Source organism: Rhinatrema bivittatum, chromosome 6 (assembly GCF_901001135.1).
Source record: "Rhinatrema bivittatum chromosome 6, aRhiBiv1.1, whole genome shotgun sequence".
In the NCBI taxonomy this organism is placed as follows: domain Eukaryota; kingdom Metazoa; phylum Chordata; class Amphibia; order Gymnophiona; family Rhinatrematidae; genus Rhinatrema; species Rhinatrema bivittatum.
In genome coordinates this window covers 357,036,794-357,056,840 of record NC_042620.1, presented here as the reverse complement: position 1 = coordinate 357,056,840, position 20,047 = coordinate 357,036,794, and the positions used below count along the sequence as shown (strand labels likewise).

The window sequence follows — 20,047 nt, the reverse complement described above, 5'->3', positions numbered from 1 at the left end:
ATAAAAGGTTGAGAAATGCTGATCTAGAGGGTTTTACAAGTATTTCCAATGTAAGGCTGTCTTTTTTAAAAGGTCAGATATAAAGTAGTGTACTTCTGTTTTTTTATTTTAACCTTTTCTGCAGCAGGATGTTTGCAGCCTACATGGACAAGGCTGTTCTATATACGACAGATCAGTATTGAAATAATGGTAGCCTTGTTGTAGAATAAATACTTGATGATAAGCGTAAAAATCAGGAAAATTTACTCCTCCACTATTTCGGGTAGCTTTCAATTTAGAAAGAGCAATTCTAGGTGCTTTATTTTGCCAAAGAAACTTAACTAATAGTTTATCTACGTGCTTATAGAAGTCTGTAGAAAAAAAATGGATAACATGGAGAGAGTATATGTGATTTTGGGCGCAAGACCATTTTAATGGTGTCCAATCTGCCCCACCATGTAAGATGCAAGGGCGACCATTTTAGGATTGTCTTGTAACTGTTGAAGTATATTGGATTTCCCATGGGTTATCGTTACTACGGGATCTGTAAAAAAATATGATTCCATGATATTTTAATCCGTGTGCTACTTTTTGTATAGGATATTGAGAGGTCAGTTTTGGATACTGAGTGGTTTAGAGGAAGGAGTTCAGTTTTATGCCAGTTAATTTTGTATCCAGACATAGAAGAGTAGGCCAAAATCAAATTAAACAAATGTGGGAGTGACCTTGAAGGGTCTAGTAAGAAAAGAAGAACATCATCAGCATATGCAGATAATTTAAAGGTTTCAGAGCCAATAGTTACACCTTTTATGGAAGCATTTTGTCTAATAGCGGAAAGCAATGGTTCCAAAGCCAGATTAAATAATAGCGGGGAAAGAGGGCAGCCCTGACGAGTGCCCCTATGTAGTGGAAAAGAGTGAGATGCCTGATGGTTGATATAAAGAAAAGCTGTGAGAGAGGTATATAAATATTGTATCCAGGCTAGGAATTTTGGACTGATACCATACCATTGAAGTGTAGCAAATAAGAAGGGCCATTCAACGCAGTCAAAAGCCTTTTCTGCATCCAAGGATATGGCAACCACTGGAGTTGGGACAGAAAAGGCAGTCTCTTGAATATGAAGAAAAGGCAGGGGGTATTAGCTATGAGACTATGTTTAATAAATCCGGATTGGTCATGATTAATTAGCGAGCCCATGACCCAGGAAAGTCAAGTAGCAAGAATTTTGATAAATATTTTATAATCAGTGTTCAAAAGAGAAATTGGTCTATAATTAGCTGGGTGTGTCTCATCTCTGCCTAGCTTTGGAAGCACTACTATACAAGCTTCTGTAAAAGAGGAGGACGAGACATCTTGAGAGAGAAAAGAAGAGAAATATTCATGTAAAAGGGGAGTACGGGTCTTCTTGAATGCGTGATAAAAGTCCGATGTAAATCCATCCAGTCCGGGTGCTTTCCCAACGGCAAGAGAAGAAATGGCGGCTTCAATTTCCTCGGAAGAGATCGGTTCATCCAAAAGAGCAGTCTGGTCAGGCGCTAAGGAATGATGGGATATAGTAGCGAAAAAATCGTGTATCGATGTTTGTGATAACGGTACTTCTGATTGATATAAAAAGCATAAAAATCCTGGAATGCTTGCAAGATATCAGCATCTTTAGTCAACATCTCATTGGAAGGAGAGAGGATCTAGACTGTGTGTTTTGTCAGTCTTTTTTTCAAGGTATGAGGATAGTAGATGACCACATTTATTGTTGCCAGCATAATATTGTGCTTTGGATTGAAAGATATGGAGATTGACTTGGGAGCTGAGGAGTTGATTGTATTGGTACTGGGCTTTGACCAGAGCAGTCAATGAGGAGTGAGAAGGAGATGCGATATGTTCCTGTTCAAGAGAAGTAACTTTTTGTTGGAGGGCAAGCAAATCTGCCTTTTGAGATTTGTGCCGACAGATTGAGAAGCTAATCATATCTCCGCGTATTGTAGCTTTGAACGCTTCCCAAAAAGAAGTAGCTGATACTTCTGAGGTGCGTTAAAATGAAAATATTCAGAAACTTTTTGTTTCACCAGGTCTGAAAAGGCAGGTTCAGCGAGGAGCGTAGAGTTTGAAACGCCATTGTCTGTCTATGGTAAATGGAGTGGATACTCTACACCTGAGAGTAACTGCTGCATGATCCGATATCAGGATGGGGCAAATCGTTGCAGAGATGACTTTAGAAACCATCGTATTTGAGGTTAGGAAAAAGTCTATACACGAATAGGATGAATGTGGAGAAGAATAAAAAGTATAATCTTTTCCTGTGGGATTCAATAAACGCCAAGGGTCGGAGAGGCCAAATGTAGTAGCAAGGTGTTGTAAGGTTCGAGTGGATTTTGATATGGTTAGACGAGCATCTGTTTTTTGTCTAGTACAGGGTCCATTGGTTGGTTGAAATCCCCACCGACAATACATTGAGAGGAATCCACTGCTAGCAGCTGTGCAAACAGTCTGAAAAAATTCTGGAGTATCAACATTTGGTGCATATATATTGAGCACAGTAAAGAGCTCATTGTGTATTGAGACTTGAATAAGGTTCCATCTGCCTTCAATATCAGTAGAGTGATGTGTGACCATCGCATCCACTCTTTTGTGAATTAATGTAGCCGTACCTCTTTTTTTGTTGCACGGCAGGGCTGGAAAAAACTTGCCCTACCCATTGCTGTTGAAGCTTAAGTGCTTCAGAAGAAGAGAGGTGGGTCTCCTGGATGAGAGCTATATCCGCTTGTAGAGATTGTAAGTAGGTCAGAATCTTTTTGTGTTTAATAGGGTGTGAGAAACCATTAACGTTTAATGAACCAATCTTGAATGAAGTAATGTTTGACGCCATGAGTGAAAAAAGAGATTGGAATTTCATCCTGGTTGGTCTTGATTTCCACTGAAAAGTATTGAGCTAGTAATAAATAGAAAGGAGATCCAGAATAAGAGAGAAAAAGAAAAAACTGTTTCCAGAACAAGGGGAGAAACTGAAATATACCTCAGGGTTTCAAATTTGCGGAAAAGGAACACCACAGTGCAAGGCTTAGCCATGCCAGGGCATTGGTTGCCAAAATAGAGAAATATAAAGAGCCTCAGGGCAGACCAAAGGCTTCCCAAGTCACTCACTCCAAAGCAAGGAGCCATATATTCTATGCTTGAAAGGAAAAAAAAAATGGACTTAGATTTTGTTAGAAAAAGAAAAAAAGAAAAATGAAATTGGGAGTATCTTCTCCATTGACTCAGAGTCCAAAGAATATCATGCCAGAAAAAAAAAAACACTTATTGGGAGACCAAGTGATAGAGTAAGGTCTCTTGTATAACCCTGACATGTAGTCAAGGTATACTAGGGATATTAAGAGCAGCCTGGATTGTGTCCAGGCAGTCTAGAAAGTTATTGTGCATAATCCATTTGGCAATCAAGTGATCATATTTGTAGCTTGCTGAAGAGTGCAGGAATTCTCGTGGACTATGAAACAACTTAGTTTGATTGTGGCAAGTGACCCTCATTTGTGCCAGGTAAAGCAGACCATACTTCGCCCCCAGGGATTGTAGACAGGGTCTCAGCGCTAAGAAAACCTTTCGCTTCGCCGCCATGGTTTTCGCGAGGTCGGGGACAATTAGAAGGAATGACATTGAAAAGTAAGGGGCGCTTTGCTTCTAGCTGCCGCAAAAATCAGTAGAACATGGGGGTATCTCAGCACCTTAAAAATAGGTCTGGGGTATTTGGAGTTTTTGAGAGGTCACGATGGAATTCTATGAGCCCTTTCCAGTTCAAAAGGTTGATCAAATTTAAGTTGCAAGCTGGAAGGAATCATTTGATGAAGGAATTGAAATATATCATTACCTTCTGCTCCTTCAGGTATCCCCAGAATTCTAATATTATTACGGCAGTTTCTGTTAGATAGGTCTTCCACATCCTGTCAAAGTTGCTCCACTTCTTTTGTTAAATGAGGAAGTGGCGCAGTTGTGATAAGTAGGAATGAAACTTGTGATTCAGCATCTTCCAACCGTGATTGAAAGCCATCCTTTCGAGTGGTCAGTGATTGCAAATCACTTCTGACAGCAGATGTGGTATCAATATGTACTTGGATCAAGTCTTTTAGTTGTTTCAATTCGACAAGCACTATTTCTGCCGACGCCATACCTTTAGATTGCGGGGCCTTATCGGGTGACGGGGGATCCTGTTTGGCTCGTTTTGTTCCGGTTGCCGCAGCAAAGGCAGATTCTATCTTCCCCGTTTTCGATGAAGCCATAATTAGGTACACTCAAGAGGGTCAAAGTGGTGGAGAAGATCTCCGGTCAGGTTTTTTTTCCGTAAATAGGAGTGAGGTCTCTCAGAGCTTCAGACTCTGGCAGCCATTTTGTGCACCGCGCAAGAGCGCCCCCCCAGTGTTATGTATTTATTAATTAAAATACATATTTTTGTAAATTTTATAAAATGAAAGTGCACTTATAAATTACAAATATCTAACTATACATGGACACCTTTTTAACCAAGCACCATGCCATACTACATAAGACGCAATTAATGTATGCTGAATATATCACCATTCACATAAATTAATTTCACAATACTGTGCTGTACTTCTTAAGCGACGCAAAGAATATATACAGTAATTATACACACTTATATTGATTCAATATTACATCATATGTGTAGGACAAATTTGAGAAAATTAACAAATACATTTGTCAAGTTTATTGCATTAGAACGATATCAATATAAACCTATTGGAAATATTTAAACCTGTGCTGTTGAAATATATCATAGGTTTTATTGATCCCCCAAAAAACTGGCGCTAATCCATTCTTTCTCACAAAGCCGATCCTCTCTTATTTCCCAACCCCATCAGTCTCCAATAATTCTCCACTTAGCCCCTCCTAACCTTCCCAAAATGATCCCCCTTTGCTGTCTGCTCCAGGCTCACCTCCTTCCCTCCTGTTCTACTGTCTTGTTTCTTTGTGATAAAATATTAAATCCACAAGAGTGTATTCTTTCCCCCCGCATTGTGTAAGGGGTTTAGTTCAGGAGCAGCAGAACACTGTTTTGGTTGGGGTGGGGCCTGAGGAGAAGCAAGCCAATCATGCTCTGCCCCGCCTCACCCTTCTCTCTGTCCCTCTATCCCCCACCAATTTCACTTTCCCCTGCCTTCTGTCCCCACATCTCTTCTATCCCTATCCCCCACTTGCTCTAACTTTGTTTTCCCCCCAACAGAGATCAGCGGCAGGAGGAGGAAAGCAGTGGCGTCTCAGGCCCTTCTCCACTGATGTCTGTCCCGACTGCAGCAGTCAGGCCCAGAGCTGCAGGATGTGGCTGTGTCTCACTGCTGCTGCCACTGAATAGCCTCTGCCTGTCTGCCCCGGATCTCCCACAGCGATTCTGTGCGTGGGCCACCTCATTCCAAAGCCTAGGCTTTAATTGGGAAATTATGTGGCTGTTAAGTCACATTTACCTCTATCAAAAACTGCAGCATGTATGTGGAACAGTAGTGTTTCAATAAAATAATACTCTAATGCAGTGTGTATATATTATGGGTAAGGTAGCATTGCAGGGGAAAGAATTGCCCTGCAATGCTACCTTCCAAAAGCCCATATTTTGTCAGGCTTGAGAAAATATAACTTGTGGAATGATGCCTAATTGTGCAGATGCTGTTTTCTTCATAGAAATAGGCTCTGGTTATCAGACAGTTTTGGTGCAGTTTATACCCACTGTCTCTCTTTCTTTGTAAATTCAGCATCTGTACGGTAAGGTGTCTAAGCATAACTTCTATGTTCTGAATCTGCAAGAAAACAAATTAAAAAACATTAATTTCCTAGTGCCATTCTGTGGTTCAGTGGCAGTGTTACATGGGGGACTTAGATGCGATTCCCAGCCCAGGTCTTTCATTTCTTGGGTCGGATGGCGCTAGGGATGCTACAGATGTGGAAGTCACAGTCCCTGAGGAGTCCCAAATATTGTATAATGGTGACACCTACTGGCTGGCATTAGTGTTCATGGTCCCAAAGCCTTGAAAGTAGCCCTGATGCATAGTCCCTAGCCAAGGACTGTTGCTGCAGAACTGGAGTAAAATAATTTGGAAGGTGATATAAAAGAGGGGGAACACTCCCCGTATACATTCCAGCCCTTGGTTTTGATTGAACTGAAAGCCCAAAGAAGCAGAAAGAAACGGCCAGACCCACAAAAAAAAAAAAAAAGACAAATTTCCGTCACAGAGCCATTTCACTCACAGTTCCTTAAGAATTAAGGAACAGAAGTGTGGAATTGCCATACTGGTTAGTAATGATGCTCTAGTTCAGAGATGGCCAACTCTGTCCTCAAGAGTCACAAACTGACCAGATTTTCAGGATATCCACAATGAAGATGCATGAGATAGATTTGCATGCACTGCCTCCATTGTATGGAAATCTAGCTCAGGTATATTCATTGTGGATATTGTTGTGGGAACGCTGCAGGCGGTCCCATCTCTCGAATTTCGTGTACCCTTGGACCACGACACAGCCACAGAGCAGCTCCGGTAAGCGCCGTGGCAGGCAAGGAGTGTCAAAGCACGGGCTGAAGATCCAGGAATGCTGAACCCTGGCCACTGCCGAACCTGATCACATAGAAGAGACCCAGCAATGCAATGTTGGTCTCTGGAGTAGCCCTCTGGCCACTCGATAGCCCTTTCAGACCTGCCGCACGGGAGCAGCAAATGCGACAGGACGGACAGTGGCTGAAGGGCGAAGACATCATACGAAGACATCAAATGACGACGAAGACTCAGGATACGTGAGGGCTTCACAGAGACTTGAAGGGATGAGATGAGACTCAAGGTATCCAATGAAGGGACAAAGTATTGTAGGCTAAGGCGAGTCTTGGTATACGGAGGACTCCGACAGAGTCACAAGGAATGAAGTTATCCGGTGGAATTCTGAAGTGGTACTACCACATCATGTGCCCTACACTACCAATCAAGGCAGGTCGCGGACCAGGTTCTCACGTGCCCTACACTACCAAGCAAGGCAGGTCGTGGATCTTGATCTGAGGTCTCCCAAGCCAGGTTGCTTGAAGATCCAGGAAGAAAACATGAAGACTCCAGCGAGGCCTGAACAGAGATGCACCCACCCAGCCAATCAAGGCAAGGCGGACACGCCAGGACGGACAGGATAAGCAGAGTTCATATCAAGGCGGAGGCAGGTGCAAGAGGCTCCGAAGATCTGGACGGATTCAGGATTAGGAGAAGACTTCAGGATCCATGCCTGAAGCTTGCAGATTAAAACCAGGGTTCCGGAGGAGGAAGTGACGTCACCACAGGGGATGGCTGCATAAACCGAGAGCTCCTCCAACCACTAAAACAATCCCTAAAAATCAAAACCATCCATGTTCTTATTTCTTCCTCCACGGATCGGAACACGTCCTCTTTTGGTAAAGATGTCTATGAGACGAAAACAAGTAGACTTCAAGAAATATTCTTACCAAAAATCAGATGAGGACGGGAGACCGGCAGCAGACATGATGGCGGAGGACGAAACTGCGCCACCAGATGCTGAAGGCGCCGAAACTCTGGCCGCCCATACTGATGGCGGGGACCTTCCAACAAAATCAGAGATGAGAACATGGTTTCTGGATCTCAAAGCCGAAATAGCGAACAATACGCAAGATATTATGCAATCCATCGAGGAGTTGAAAGGGGAGCTAGCGGAGCACGGTCGTCGGATTTTTGAAATTGAAACACGTGTGGACGCGAACTGCGAATATATAAAGGCCACTCGTGCCACATTAACTCTGAACTGGAGAGGCTCAATGATAAATTAGAAGATTTAGAGAACCGCTCGCGGCGCCAAAATTTAAGATTTCGGGGGGTCCCAGAGACACCAGAGAACCAAGACATGTTACTGGCGTCAGCGGCGACTCAGAGCGATGACAACCTAGAAAGGGAATTGAAGATCGACAGAGCCCATAGAGTTATGGGGCCTCGTATAGCTAACAAGCCGAAGGATATCCTGGCCTGCTTTCACGATTTCGCTCAAAAGGATCAGCTGGCAGTGATAGCACGGAAACAGGCCACGTGGACTTGGCAGGGAACGGCCATTATGATTTTTGCGGACCTTTCGCCCATCATTATTCGGAGACGACAAGAGCTGAAACCCTTAACGGATTCCCTACAGGCGGATAATGTTCGATATCGCTGGCTCTTCCCTTTTGGGATGAGTTTCTCATTGAAAGGTGAAAATCATAGAATAAAAACACTGACGGAAGCCGCGAAAATACTGCACTCTGCAGGCTATGTGGGCTTTGAACAGTTACAGATGGAGCCAAAAATCAATAGCCGCAGAGAGGATTATCCGCGATGGCAGAGGGTGACTAGAGGTGATAAGCGTCTGAGACGGAATACGGATACCACTAAACTACAACATGAAGATACTTGAGTTTCTGAAAGTGTTTCAGGTTTTCTTGCTCAGCAGTCTGTGTTTTTTCCCTGGCTAAAGACCTGATGGTCGGTCAGAATTTCAGCTGTAAAACTGGACTTATTACTTTACTATTCCAAGAATGGTTATATGACAGTTTTATGTTATATGATTACATTTCAGGGTTACTTTGTTCTGGTTGACAGGATTATATCTTACTACTTCATGGTTGGAGGCCATGATGCAGACATATTGGGGTAGATTTTCAGAGCCCTGCTCGCCTAAATCCGCCCAAAACCGGGCGGATTTAGGCGAGCAGGGCCCTGCGCGCCGGGAAGCCTATTTTACATAGGCCTCCCGGCGCGCGCAGAGCCCCGGGACTCACGTAAGTCCCGGGGTTCTCGGAGGGGGGCGTGTCGGGGGCGTGTCGGGGGGCGGGCCCGGTCGTCGCGGCGTTCCGGGGGCATGTCGGCAGCGTTTTGGGGGCGGGTACGGGGCGTGGCTACGGCCCGGGGGCGTGGCCGCGCCCTCCGTACCCGCCCCCAGGTCGCGGCCCGGCGCGCAGCAGGCCCGCTGGCGCGCGGGGATTTACGTCTCCCTCCGGGAGGCGTAAATCCCCCGACAAAGGTAAGGGGGGGGGTGTAGACAGGGCCGGGTGGGTGGGTTAGGTAGGGGAAGGGAGGGGAAGGTGAGGGGAGGGCAAAGGAAAGTTCCCTCCGAGGCCGCTCCGATTTCGGAGCGGCCTTGGAGGGAACGGGGGGAGGCAGCGCGGCTCGGTGCGCGCAGGCTATACAAAATCTATAGCCTTGCGCGCGCCGATCCAGGATTTTAGTGGATACGCGCGGCTCCGCGCGTATCTACTAAAATCCAGCGTACTTTTGCTTGAGTCTGATGCGCAAGCAAAAGTAGGCTGATCGCGCTTCTTTTAAAATCTACCCCATTGTGATGGCAGACTCCTCCTTTCTTGAGGCAAGCTGGATGTTGTTGGTAAAGGTAAAGCGGGAGGGGGGAAGGGGTTGGGGGGGAACTCACACACAGCATAATGGTAATCATATTAGGGCAAAGTTTCATGCTCTTATTGAATATACGAAGTCTAACTATGGAATTCTAGAGCAGTTTTGTACCAGGGATAATGATCAATCACAGCTACCGGGCTGGGCACATATATATGCATATAAATGGTGGTATTGACTTTTTTATCCCTTAATGTAAAGGGATTAAACTCTCCCTACAAAAGGCACTGCTTATTCTCAGAATTGAATAGCCATCAAACTTTGAGGCGCCATGAAAGCCTTCTCAAACATCCATCTTTCCCTGCACAATATTGGTTTGCACTACCTTTATCTCATAAATATTTGGGAGTGGGAATTTTAATTACCAAAAATGTGATGTTTGAGGAGATTGCCCAGTATACTGATCCAGAAGGCCATTATTAGGGATGTGCAGAGGGACGCCATACGTTGCATTCGTGATTCGGAATCGTCGGGGAGCAGATACATTGCATTCGGCCATATGGCGCCCCAATGCGTTAATACGGCGATTTCTATTCGTGTCCCAACTAAAATTAAAATTAACTACAACCCCCCACCCTCCTGACCCCCCCCCCTTAAATAAGTACCTTGCCCGTCATTGGGTACATATACATTTACTAAAGTATATTTTTCCCCTCCTATTGCAATAATGAGAATGAGATAATGGCTAGGGGTGTGCATTCGTTTTCGCCGTATTGGCGATCCGCAAAGTATATTGCACTATTCGTAGTATTCGTAGGGAAGCGAAACGTATCGCGATTCCCCACGAATACACGAGTCTTCGCCGAATTATATGGCCACCTAAATAAAAATTTAAACAAACCCCCCCCCACCCTCCTGAACCCCTCAAGACTTACCAAAAACTCCCTGGTGGTCCAGCGCGGGGTCCGGGAGCCACCCCCTGCACTCACACCCTCGGTGCTGGTTTCCTCATGGTGCCGATAGCCTTTGTCACAGGGGCTACCGGTGCCATTGGTCAGCCCCTGTCACATGGTCATCGGCGCCATCTTGTGCTCCTACCATGTGACAGGGGCTGACCAATGGCACCGGTAGCCCCTGTGACATAGTATGGGCAAAGGCTATCGGCGCCGAGTACTGGCATCGGACGGCCAGAGTGCAGGAGGTTGCTCCGGGACCCCCGTTGGACCCCCAGGGACTTTTGGCCAGCTTGGGGGCCTCCTGACCCCCACAAGACTTGCCAAAAGTCCATTGGCGCCATCTTGTGCTCCTACCGAGATCGGTACCTGTGACATAGTGAGGGCAAAGGCGATCGGCGCCATTTTGAGTACTGGCATCGGACGGCCGGCGTGCAGGAGGTTGCTCCCGGACCCCCGCTGGACCACCAGGGAGTTTTGGTAAGTCTTGGGGGGGTTCAGTAGGGTGGGGGGTTTTGTTTAAATTTTTATTTAGGTGGCCGTATAATTCGGCGAAGATTCGTGTATTCGTGGGGAATCGCAATACGTTTCGCTTCCCCACGAATACTACGAATAGTGCAATATACGTTACGGATCGCCAATACGGCGAAAACAAATGCACACCCCTAGCCGTTATCTCATTCTCATTATTGCAATAGGAGGGGAAAAATATACTTTAGTAAATGTATATGTACCCAATGACGGGCAAGGTACTTATTTAAGCCGCCTCAGCCACTTAATAGACAAATATGCTGAAGGATCTATAATAGTGGGTCGTGATTTTAATCTTATTTTAAACCCCCACCTTGATAACTCACGGGGTACCACAAATACCTCGAGACATGATCGTGAGCTTTTTAAATCCTTTGTCACATTTGGATTTAGTAGATGCATGGCGTATATGGAATCCCAAAGGCAGGCATTACTCCTTTTACTCGAGAGCACATCAGACCTATTCCAGGATTGATTTCTTTCTTATAGCTAAAAGTTGTATTAATCAGGTGAAGGATCCACAAATTGACTCAATAACCTGGTCTGACCATGGCCTGATTTCATTCCAATTAGATCTGAGCTCCTATGATAAGGGCCAACAATTTTGGAAACTAGACGAGAGTTTACTTGATGATGATGCCTTTGTCCTGCAAATTCAAGCTGACATAAAGGAATATTTGGATTTTAATGATAAGGAAGCGATTTCTCCTATGACATTGTGGGATTATTTAAAGGCTGAGTTGCGGGGAAAATGTATTGCTCGGGGAACTTACTTAAAAAAAACTCCGCACTAAGGATAAATTAGACACTTTACAATTATTACATCAAATTGGACTTAGACATCAAAGTTCCGGAGACGCCACACTTCTGGCTGAAATGGATCGATTGTGGTCTCATTTAGAAACCTTAGAAGCAGCCCAAATTGCCCATAAACTTACAATTACTAAACAACTGTATTATGAGGGGGGAAACAAAGGCGGGCCGTCAAATAGCTAGGAAATTGAAATGCTACCATACTCAAAATAACATCGTTAAATTGAAGAATGAACACGGGGAGATGTTGACTTCCAATGCTGACATACGGCAACGGTTTATACGTTTCTATTCAGAACTGTATGCTACTGATCAATCTATTGCGGCTTCAGGGATTGATGAGTATCTATCTCAATCTCATCTCCCTGTCATCTTACCTGATGACCAAGAATTTCTGGATCGGGACATATCTCCGGTGGAGGTTACTTGGGCCATAAAAAACCTAAAGATGGGGAAGTCCCCGGGCTTGGATGGCCTAACAGCTGCCTTTTATAAAAAAAATTCACTGGGTCGGTGACACCTTTATTTGTAAACCTTTTTAATGCTCTGCAAGGACCCATATCTCTTTCTTCATCTGCTAACCTAAAGGGGGTCACTATCTTGGCTAAGCCGGGGAGAGATCCTACTATATGTGGATCCTACAGGCCAATTTCTCTTATCAATTTAGATATGAAGATATTGGCAAAAATTTTGACAAATAGAATCAATAGCTTACTTCCCCAATTAATTCACTCTGACCAATCGGGCTTCATACCGGGCAGAATGGCATCCGATAATGTTCGGAAAATAGTAGACCTTATGAGATGGGCTCGTAGTCATGATACCCCATTGCTACTCCTAGCGATCGATGCTGAAAAAGCATTTGATTATGTTCATTGGCCATTTTTATTCCAAACTATGAGAGCTTTCCAATTTGGAGAGCGCTATATCAGGTGGATTCACAAAATGTATGAGGCCCCGAAAGCGTGTTTAAAGATTAATGGAGGGTACTCTCAACCGTTTCCGGTGGGCAGGGGTACACGTCATGGCTGCCTACTCTCACCATTACTTTTTGCCATTTTTCTGGAACCTTTCACACATCACATTAGGGACAATTATAACATTCAAGGGGTTGGGGTGGGATCGTTCTAGTCCAAACTATCCTTATTCGCAGACGATATCCTCTTTACTATAACTAACCCGTCCCACTCCTTAGTAGCCCTTACGGAAGAAATATCGACCTTTAGCAGAGCTTCGGGTTTTAAAATAAATTGGGAAAATCTGAACTACTGAATGTCTCAGTCCCACAGTCTATGGTTGATCAAATCAAGAAATCTCATCCCTTTAAATGGGCTAAGGAGAAAATTAAGTATCTGGGGATCTATATTGAACATAAGGATCTCTTTCAGTTGAATTACCCACCCCTGTTAGCAAAAATTTATAAAGACTTGGAAGAATGGGATCGCTACCACATTTCGTGGCTAGGGCGCTTAGCTAACCTGAAAATGAATGTCCTGCCTAGGATTTTATATTTGCTGCTAACGTTACCTATCTTAGTACCCACAAAACTAATTGACAAGTGACAGGGAAGATTATTTAAATTTTTGTGGAAAGCCCGGAAACCCGGGGTTAGGAAACAGACTTTATATCTCCCCAAATCACAGGGAGGGTTGGGAATGCCAAACCTCCTGGGATATTATGGTGCAGCGCATCTTAAGGCAGCTGTGGAGTGGAATAATGTTCAATCACCGAAACCGTGGGTAGTTTCCCATTATCGGCTATTCTATGGCAAAAACGATCCACCTGGAACCCCACGGTCCATTTACCTGAGTCTGTACAGGCCACATTAGCTGTATGGAACAAATGGAGGGTCATGCTTGTTTGTCACTGACAATATTTTCATAGCACACACCTTTTTCACCACCAATCCTTTAGTTATGCAGCACAATCATTAGCCTCTAAGAAATGGACAGCAAAGGGAATATTTCGGATCTCGCATATATGGGAACCAGGGGGGCTGATATCTTTTCACACCCTCAGTGAACGATATAATCTTGATGACAGACTATTATTTTTACCTACAAATTAAGAACTTTGTTCTTCGAAATCAGATGAAAGGAGAGCTTACGCTAGGGATACTTCCATTTGAAGCTCTCTGCCTGTAAGCAGCTAAGGCACATAAACATGTCTCCAGACTTTATTCTATGCTAGTGGGAGTTCTTTCTTTACACACACCCCACATTGTAGCATGGGAAAAGGATCTTCAGGGAAATTGGTCAGTGGAAGACTGGAAACGTCTCAGCCATTCACTGGGGGAGGGTCTTATCTCTTCTTCACATATAGAAAATGGATACAAAATGTTATACCGGTGGTATTTGACTCCGGTCAGAATACACAAGATGCAACCTACTATATCGGATCACTGTTGGAGGGGGTGCCATGAACCGGGCACGTTCTTTCATATGTGGTGGCTATGCCCTAAAATCCAAACCTTTTGGGCGTCTGTTTCCCTTTGGCTGACAACAGTATATGGCAGTGACATCTCACTCACTCCATCTCAAGCACTGCTAAACATGGACAACACATACTTATCCAAGCTTCAAAATGCTTTTATTAAATATGTTGTGACGGATTCCAGAGGGGTTATAGCCCGACTGTGGAAAGCCTCAACCATACCGACTATACAGGAGGTGCAACAAAAGATGGTTCACATACATACCCTAGGGGAAATTACTGCGCCTAAACATAGGACCATCTCTAAGTTTCATAAAGTGTGGCAGCCTTATATACATTGGCAGTTAACACCCCAAGTATAATACAGTCTGTTTTTTCTCTGAATGTTCGTTTCATCCCTGTGGCTTTTACTTGCATATACTTGTCTGACTTCATTCTCAAATGTGAACTGTTTTAAATGTTATGCCAAATGGTATATAGCCCTGTTCCATCCAGATTAGACATTTCTGGCCGTGATAAGACTCATTTGGTGAAAATGATATAAGCACATGCTAAAACAGGAAGCTTAGGCTACCATCTCCTAGTCATTACTTGTTCATTCATTACTATATATTGGGGGAGGGGGGGGAGACAAGGAGGGCAATGGGTTAAACATTCTAGTATCATAATGGCACAAGGTTTGTGGGAAATCTTGTGGCTATGACAGTATTATGTACCTGAATTATTGAATAAATGCCGATGTTCTGTATGTTATAAATGCCAATAAAAAACTTTATACATTAAAAAAAAAATAAAACCAGGGTTCCGGCTAAGGACGCCTTCAAGATCCAGGGGCTCTTAGTGCGACTCGGCGCTGAGCTCGAGTGGACTCAGAGTATGGACGCTGATGCTGGGAAGAATAAAAGTCGGGATCATCTGAAGTGTTGCACTGCCAAGATGAAGAGCACCTGGAGATCTGAAGAATGAAACATCATCATGTCTGGGGAGAATGAAGACATCAGAACAACTGGAACTGACAAGACAAAGACGCAGGGTCAGACGAGACCGTACGAAGATGAAGACATAGACCTGGAATTCCAGTGATGAACATGGAACAGAGTGCCAACGAGAAGCTGGGTTGAAGAGAAGTCCAAAGGAGGACTGGCTCCTTGCAAAGGCAAGGGAGTCGTGAAGCCAGGCCCTTTTTATAGAGCTAAAGAGAAACTCCCTTGATGACATCAGAGGTGGACTACTCCTTCACTGGCCCTTTGATGAGAAGAGAGGCGTGGCCTCGCCCCTTAGGAAGAAGGGGGAGAGCGGCCATCACTGCGATGCAGAGCAGGAGCAGGAACCAGGCCGCAGGACAGGTCTCGAGGTGAGCGGCAGCATCTAGGCCACTGAAGATGGACCAAGGACAGCTCCAGCTGCCAGGCAAGGCCAGGGATGATGGCCCTCTCCCCACGGAGGGCTCGAGGTAAGGTTGGTGGCCTCCGGGCCACATGGGGATGCTGTTGGCGGACTCCTGTCCACATAGGAGGGCTGTTGGTGGCTCCCAAGCCGCAGGGCAGCATCCGGGCGGTTCCCTGCTGCCGGGCAAGTAAGAGGAAACGTCTGAGGTCTCTGGACCGTGAAGGAAAGCAGTCAGTGGTCCCCTGAGTGCAGGAGTTGCGCAAGTGCAGCTCCTGCTACGAAGGAACAGCAGCGGTGGTGGTTCCCTACCACGGGTCGGGAGAGATGGCAGTCTGCAGTCACCGGACCGCATGGGCCGCAGGAGCACGGCTCCAGCCACATGAGGAGCACTTTGGCAGTCTCCGGATCGTGGAAAAGGAGAAAAAGGAGGTGAGAGGCGGCTCGTGGCTCCAGCCACGGGCCAGATCGCAACAGATATCCTGAAAATTTGGCCTGTTTGTGGCTCTCAAGGATTGGAGTTGGCCACTCCTGCTCTAGTTTGAGGATTTATGAATAAAATCAACATTTTACAGGATAAAGAAAATCTATCAGTTCCTGTAACTCTTGTTTTGTCTAGTGTCAGTATATTATAGCATCTTAATGTATAGACACTACATTTAGTGAGACCTCTCTCTCTTGATTAAGTCATCTTGTTTTGGAACAAAGCTGTAGAATGGTAACATTTTTCAATAATCAGTTCAGGCAGATCTGAGTAAAACATCTTTGCAGTGGAGCAGATGTCACCTGCCCTCATATGTAGCTTTGGAGAAGGTAAAGAATGGCATGCGCTTTTCTTCAGAAGAGAAGTAAGTCTTAAGTTTCATGAATCTTCTGCAAACAGCAGCTCAACAATGACATATCTTTAAACCAGTTATATTTTCTGGTATTAACACTAAATGATGTGGCAAAGGATATAATGCAAAACTTTTTTCACAAAATATTACCCATATCCTAACTGAGATGAATGTTCTGTGATTTGTATACTGACGTTCCATGTTAAGGACCCTTATAAGCAGGGTTCTTCTCAATCTTCCTTGGCAAGGGCTGCAAAATCTGTGGAATCGTGAGAAGCTGGTGGGGCTGGATACAAGAGGCAACAGTGGCCTGTACATTGCAGGCTTGTTGGTAGGAGGAGCACTGTGATGGCATGACATATTGGGCCGTATCATTGTCACGCTTTGACTGCATGGCACAATGGTGATCTATGAAGATCAAATCATGACACACCAGCCTTGGGTAGCAAAGGAGCAAGTTGCAACTGCCTCTGTTCTGACAGCAAATCTAGCTCAGCATAAGGATCGGCATGGAGTAAGGGGGTTGGGAGTGGGGAGTGGTGGGGGGTAGGAGTTTAAGATGTTTGTTTGTAAGATTGCGTGAGGGAATGGGAGGGGGTTTGGTGCAGGTGCGAGTGACTGGTTAGACATCAAGTGGAGGGGTATGAGAGTGAATCTTTCCTTCCATTCCCTCCCACTCTTTTGTTCCTGGATTTCTCCTCTAATCCAAGATGCTCCTTTTGCTTATGAAACTATCCCCCTCAGCTCCCTGAGCCTACTCTTGTCCTGTCTGAGATCTCTTCTCCCTCTCCTCTTTGATTCCCTCCCCTACCTAGTGCACCGATCATGAGCACCATTTTTTCTGCAAAAAGAGCAAAATAAATTATATGGGTATATAAGACATGCTAAGAGCCTCTTTCCGTTATTGGATTTGCATATGTTCCTCGTAATTGCCACAGAAGTTTGGGAACTTTGCTCCAGAATCTGGCCGTCAGCAGCGGTAGGCAATTGAGGCTTTGCTTTAGAGAGCATCATAGAAAATAAACCTTATAGCAGGATGCTTTCTTCTTAAAGCGCCGTTTTCAGAAGGAAACTTAGGAATGGCCTCTTGGTCCTGTCCTTTTTCCTATGAGAACAATAAAGAACCTTGATTCAAATGATGATTTCAGAAATTAGATATATTCCGTAATGTGTGACACAGTTTTGGTCTGCAATGTGGTTTGTTGCCCTTCCTACCACCCCCCCAAACGCACACAATTTTTTTTTTTTACCTACAGCATAAAAGAAGCCTACTTGCTGCTCTGCTGTCATCCTGGCTGTCTTTGTCTAACCTGTCTTCATATTTTCTTTGTCGTCTTTTGCGCCAGCCTAAATCCCTTCCTTAATGTTTACACTGTCTTTTTTTTTTCCTCATCTCACTTTTCATCTCCTTTTTATGCTTCTTACCTCCCAGCACTATTCTCTCCTCCATATCTCCCTTTGATTTCCTCACCCCTCTCCCCCTTCTTTCCTAAAATTATCCCTGCCTTTCCTCCAACCTCCTTTTCTTGTCCCCAACCCCAGAATTGTTTAATTCCATCTCATTGCTTTTTGTTCTCTAATTCTGACTCCCCCCACCCTCCTTTTTTTTTTTTCTTTCATTTTTGAACCAGTTTTTCCCCAAAGGAGGGCCCAGGCTTGCCACCTACTTCCTGACCCCTTAATCTTGATTTATTTTTTTATGGTAGTTTTGCCTTGATCCTTTAAGAGGATGGAGACTCTTGAGCACTGATGTTTGCTAGCCCTATGACTATATATTCACACTCACTGTGGTGGGTGGGGAGGCATGCACAGATAACCCATTAGCATTACTATAGCTTAAAGCTGCTCATAAGATGAATTCTTTCTTACATTTGTTTAGACAAGGTAAATAGCATTTGATTCATTTGTGCTATGTCCCTGATTATATTATAATGATTCTGAGGATATTACATTTATTTTCATCAGATGAAACTGGCTTTTTTTCCTTGTAAGTGACATAGCCACACGTTCTCAGTGGTTCTACTGAGTGATAAAATCCTCTTTTTATAATTCTCAGTGCTGGCTTTGATCAGCTGTAGGTGCCTGTATAAAGTTTCATAGGTGTCTGTTTAATGTTAATATACAAGTATCTGCACTGTGCTGTGTAAATTTGAATACATATTTTCCACTCTTGTATGCATTAAATGAAATATGGGCACCTGTAGTGATACTTTAACAGATTGAATTTCATACTGCCGACAAAACTTGTTTTTATAAAGATTTGTCATAAGTTGTATAAATACATCAATATACTTTGTCCTTATGATTAAAGATTAAATAGCAGAAGATTTGTATATATATTGTGTAATATATGGCAAGTTTGCTTGTGCATCTGAATACCAATGCATACTGTATTTTAAGGAAATATCATTTGTGTTTTGATTCTGAAATTTAGCAGCTGTTCATAAAGAGATTTGTTTTCCATTGTATTGATCAAATTAAGGGAACATTAATGTAGAAATTCAGTGGCCAACTTATACTGCCGGATTTAATGATTTGCTTTTTCTCATAGGTTTTTTCTGATATTATTTACACGGTGGCAAGCTGTACTGAAAATGAAGCTAGTCGGTACGGCAGGTTTCTGTGCTGTATGTTGGAGACCGTGACGAGGTGGCACAGTGATAAAGGCATATATGAAAAGGTACCACAAGCCGCATATTTATAGCATATGATGATTCAGGTCTTATGTACAAACTTATATTTTAAACTGCACCTCAAATGTTTGGTACACCGCTAAGTAATCTGCTGACAGTTTAGCTTATCTTGTGCTTTTGAAGCTCAATGATGTGAAGCTTTTTACTTATGTTTAAGACTAGCAACTCTCATAGGCAAAATATTTACAGCTACCATTTGTGTGTGCAGATAGCAACACCAGAGACTTAAAAGATACAGCTGGATAGCATTTTAGTACTTCATTATATTTTAAATATGGTAAAATCAACCTAATTGACTTGATGCTTTTCCTTTCAATTTACCCTCTGGCTCAGAGATGTGCATGCTTTCAGTACATACCATCATGCTTACACCAGACTTATTTTAATTTGATAACCACTTCACCATAGACTTGTCTTGTTTTTCTCCCATTTTTTTGATTTCCATAAAAGAAGCTATGGTTTAGTCGAGCTGTGCTTTATGCTGTAGACAACAATAGAACCTAAAAATACATCGCAATAAAATTATTCAGAATTTTGTCTGAATTAATTAAATCATCTTAGCATAAAAAATCCCTTGTAATAGTGTCATTGTTTAGATCTGATTTACATGTAATCTGATTGGAATAGCAGCACTATTTATTTTGTTAAATTTTGTCTATGTTGGGCTTATTTACTGTTCCAAACATACAACATGGACAGGAATGAAAAGTAAAATATTGCTCATTCTCAATAGGCTTATAGTGAAGTGAGGCATATAATGTATGTCAATCTGAGATTTCTTAGCATCGAATCAGATGAATCCAGAACAAATGGGTTATGCACCTCTACCAGCAGATGGAGACTGAGCAAACTGACATCACAATATATATATCCCTTCAGTGACAGCCTGCCAGTATTCTCCATCTGCAGCAGATGGTGGATGTGCAGTTCCCCACTGAGGATTGCTTCATTTTAAAGAAAAGGAGAATTAAGGAAATAACTTTGCCCCACTCTCCCGCGGTGATACCAAATAGTACCTTCCACAGTTGAGAATTCCTGAGGTGATTTCAGTGGTCCCTCAAACGAGTGCC

At 43.7% G+C, this 20,047-nt stretch overlaps 1 protein-coding gene across 1 annotated transcript in view; it reads left to right on the top strand.

Moving 5' to 3' along the window:
- The window catches only part of THOC2 (THO complex 2), a 780,683-nt gene that overhangs the window by 594,385 nt on the left and 166,251 nt on the right, over positions 1–20,047 (top strand). The window contains exon 27 of the mRNA XM_029607862.1: positions 18,836–18,964. Coding sequence (XP_029463722.1) covers positions 18,836–18,964 — 129 coding nt within the window. The remainder of the gene's footprint in view (positions 1–18,835; positions 18,965–20,047) is intronic.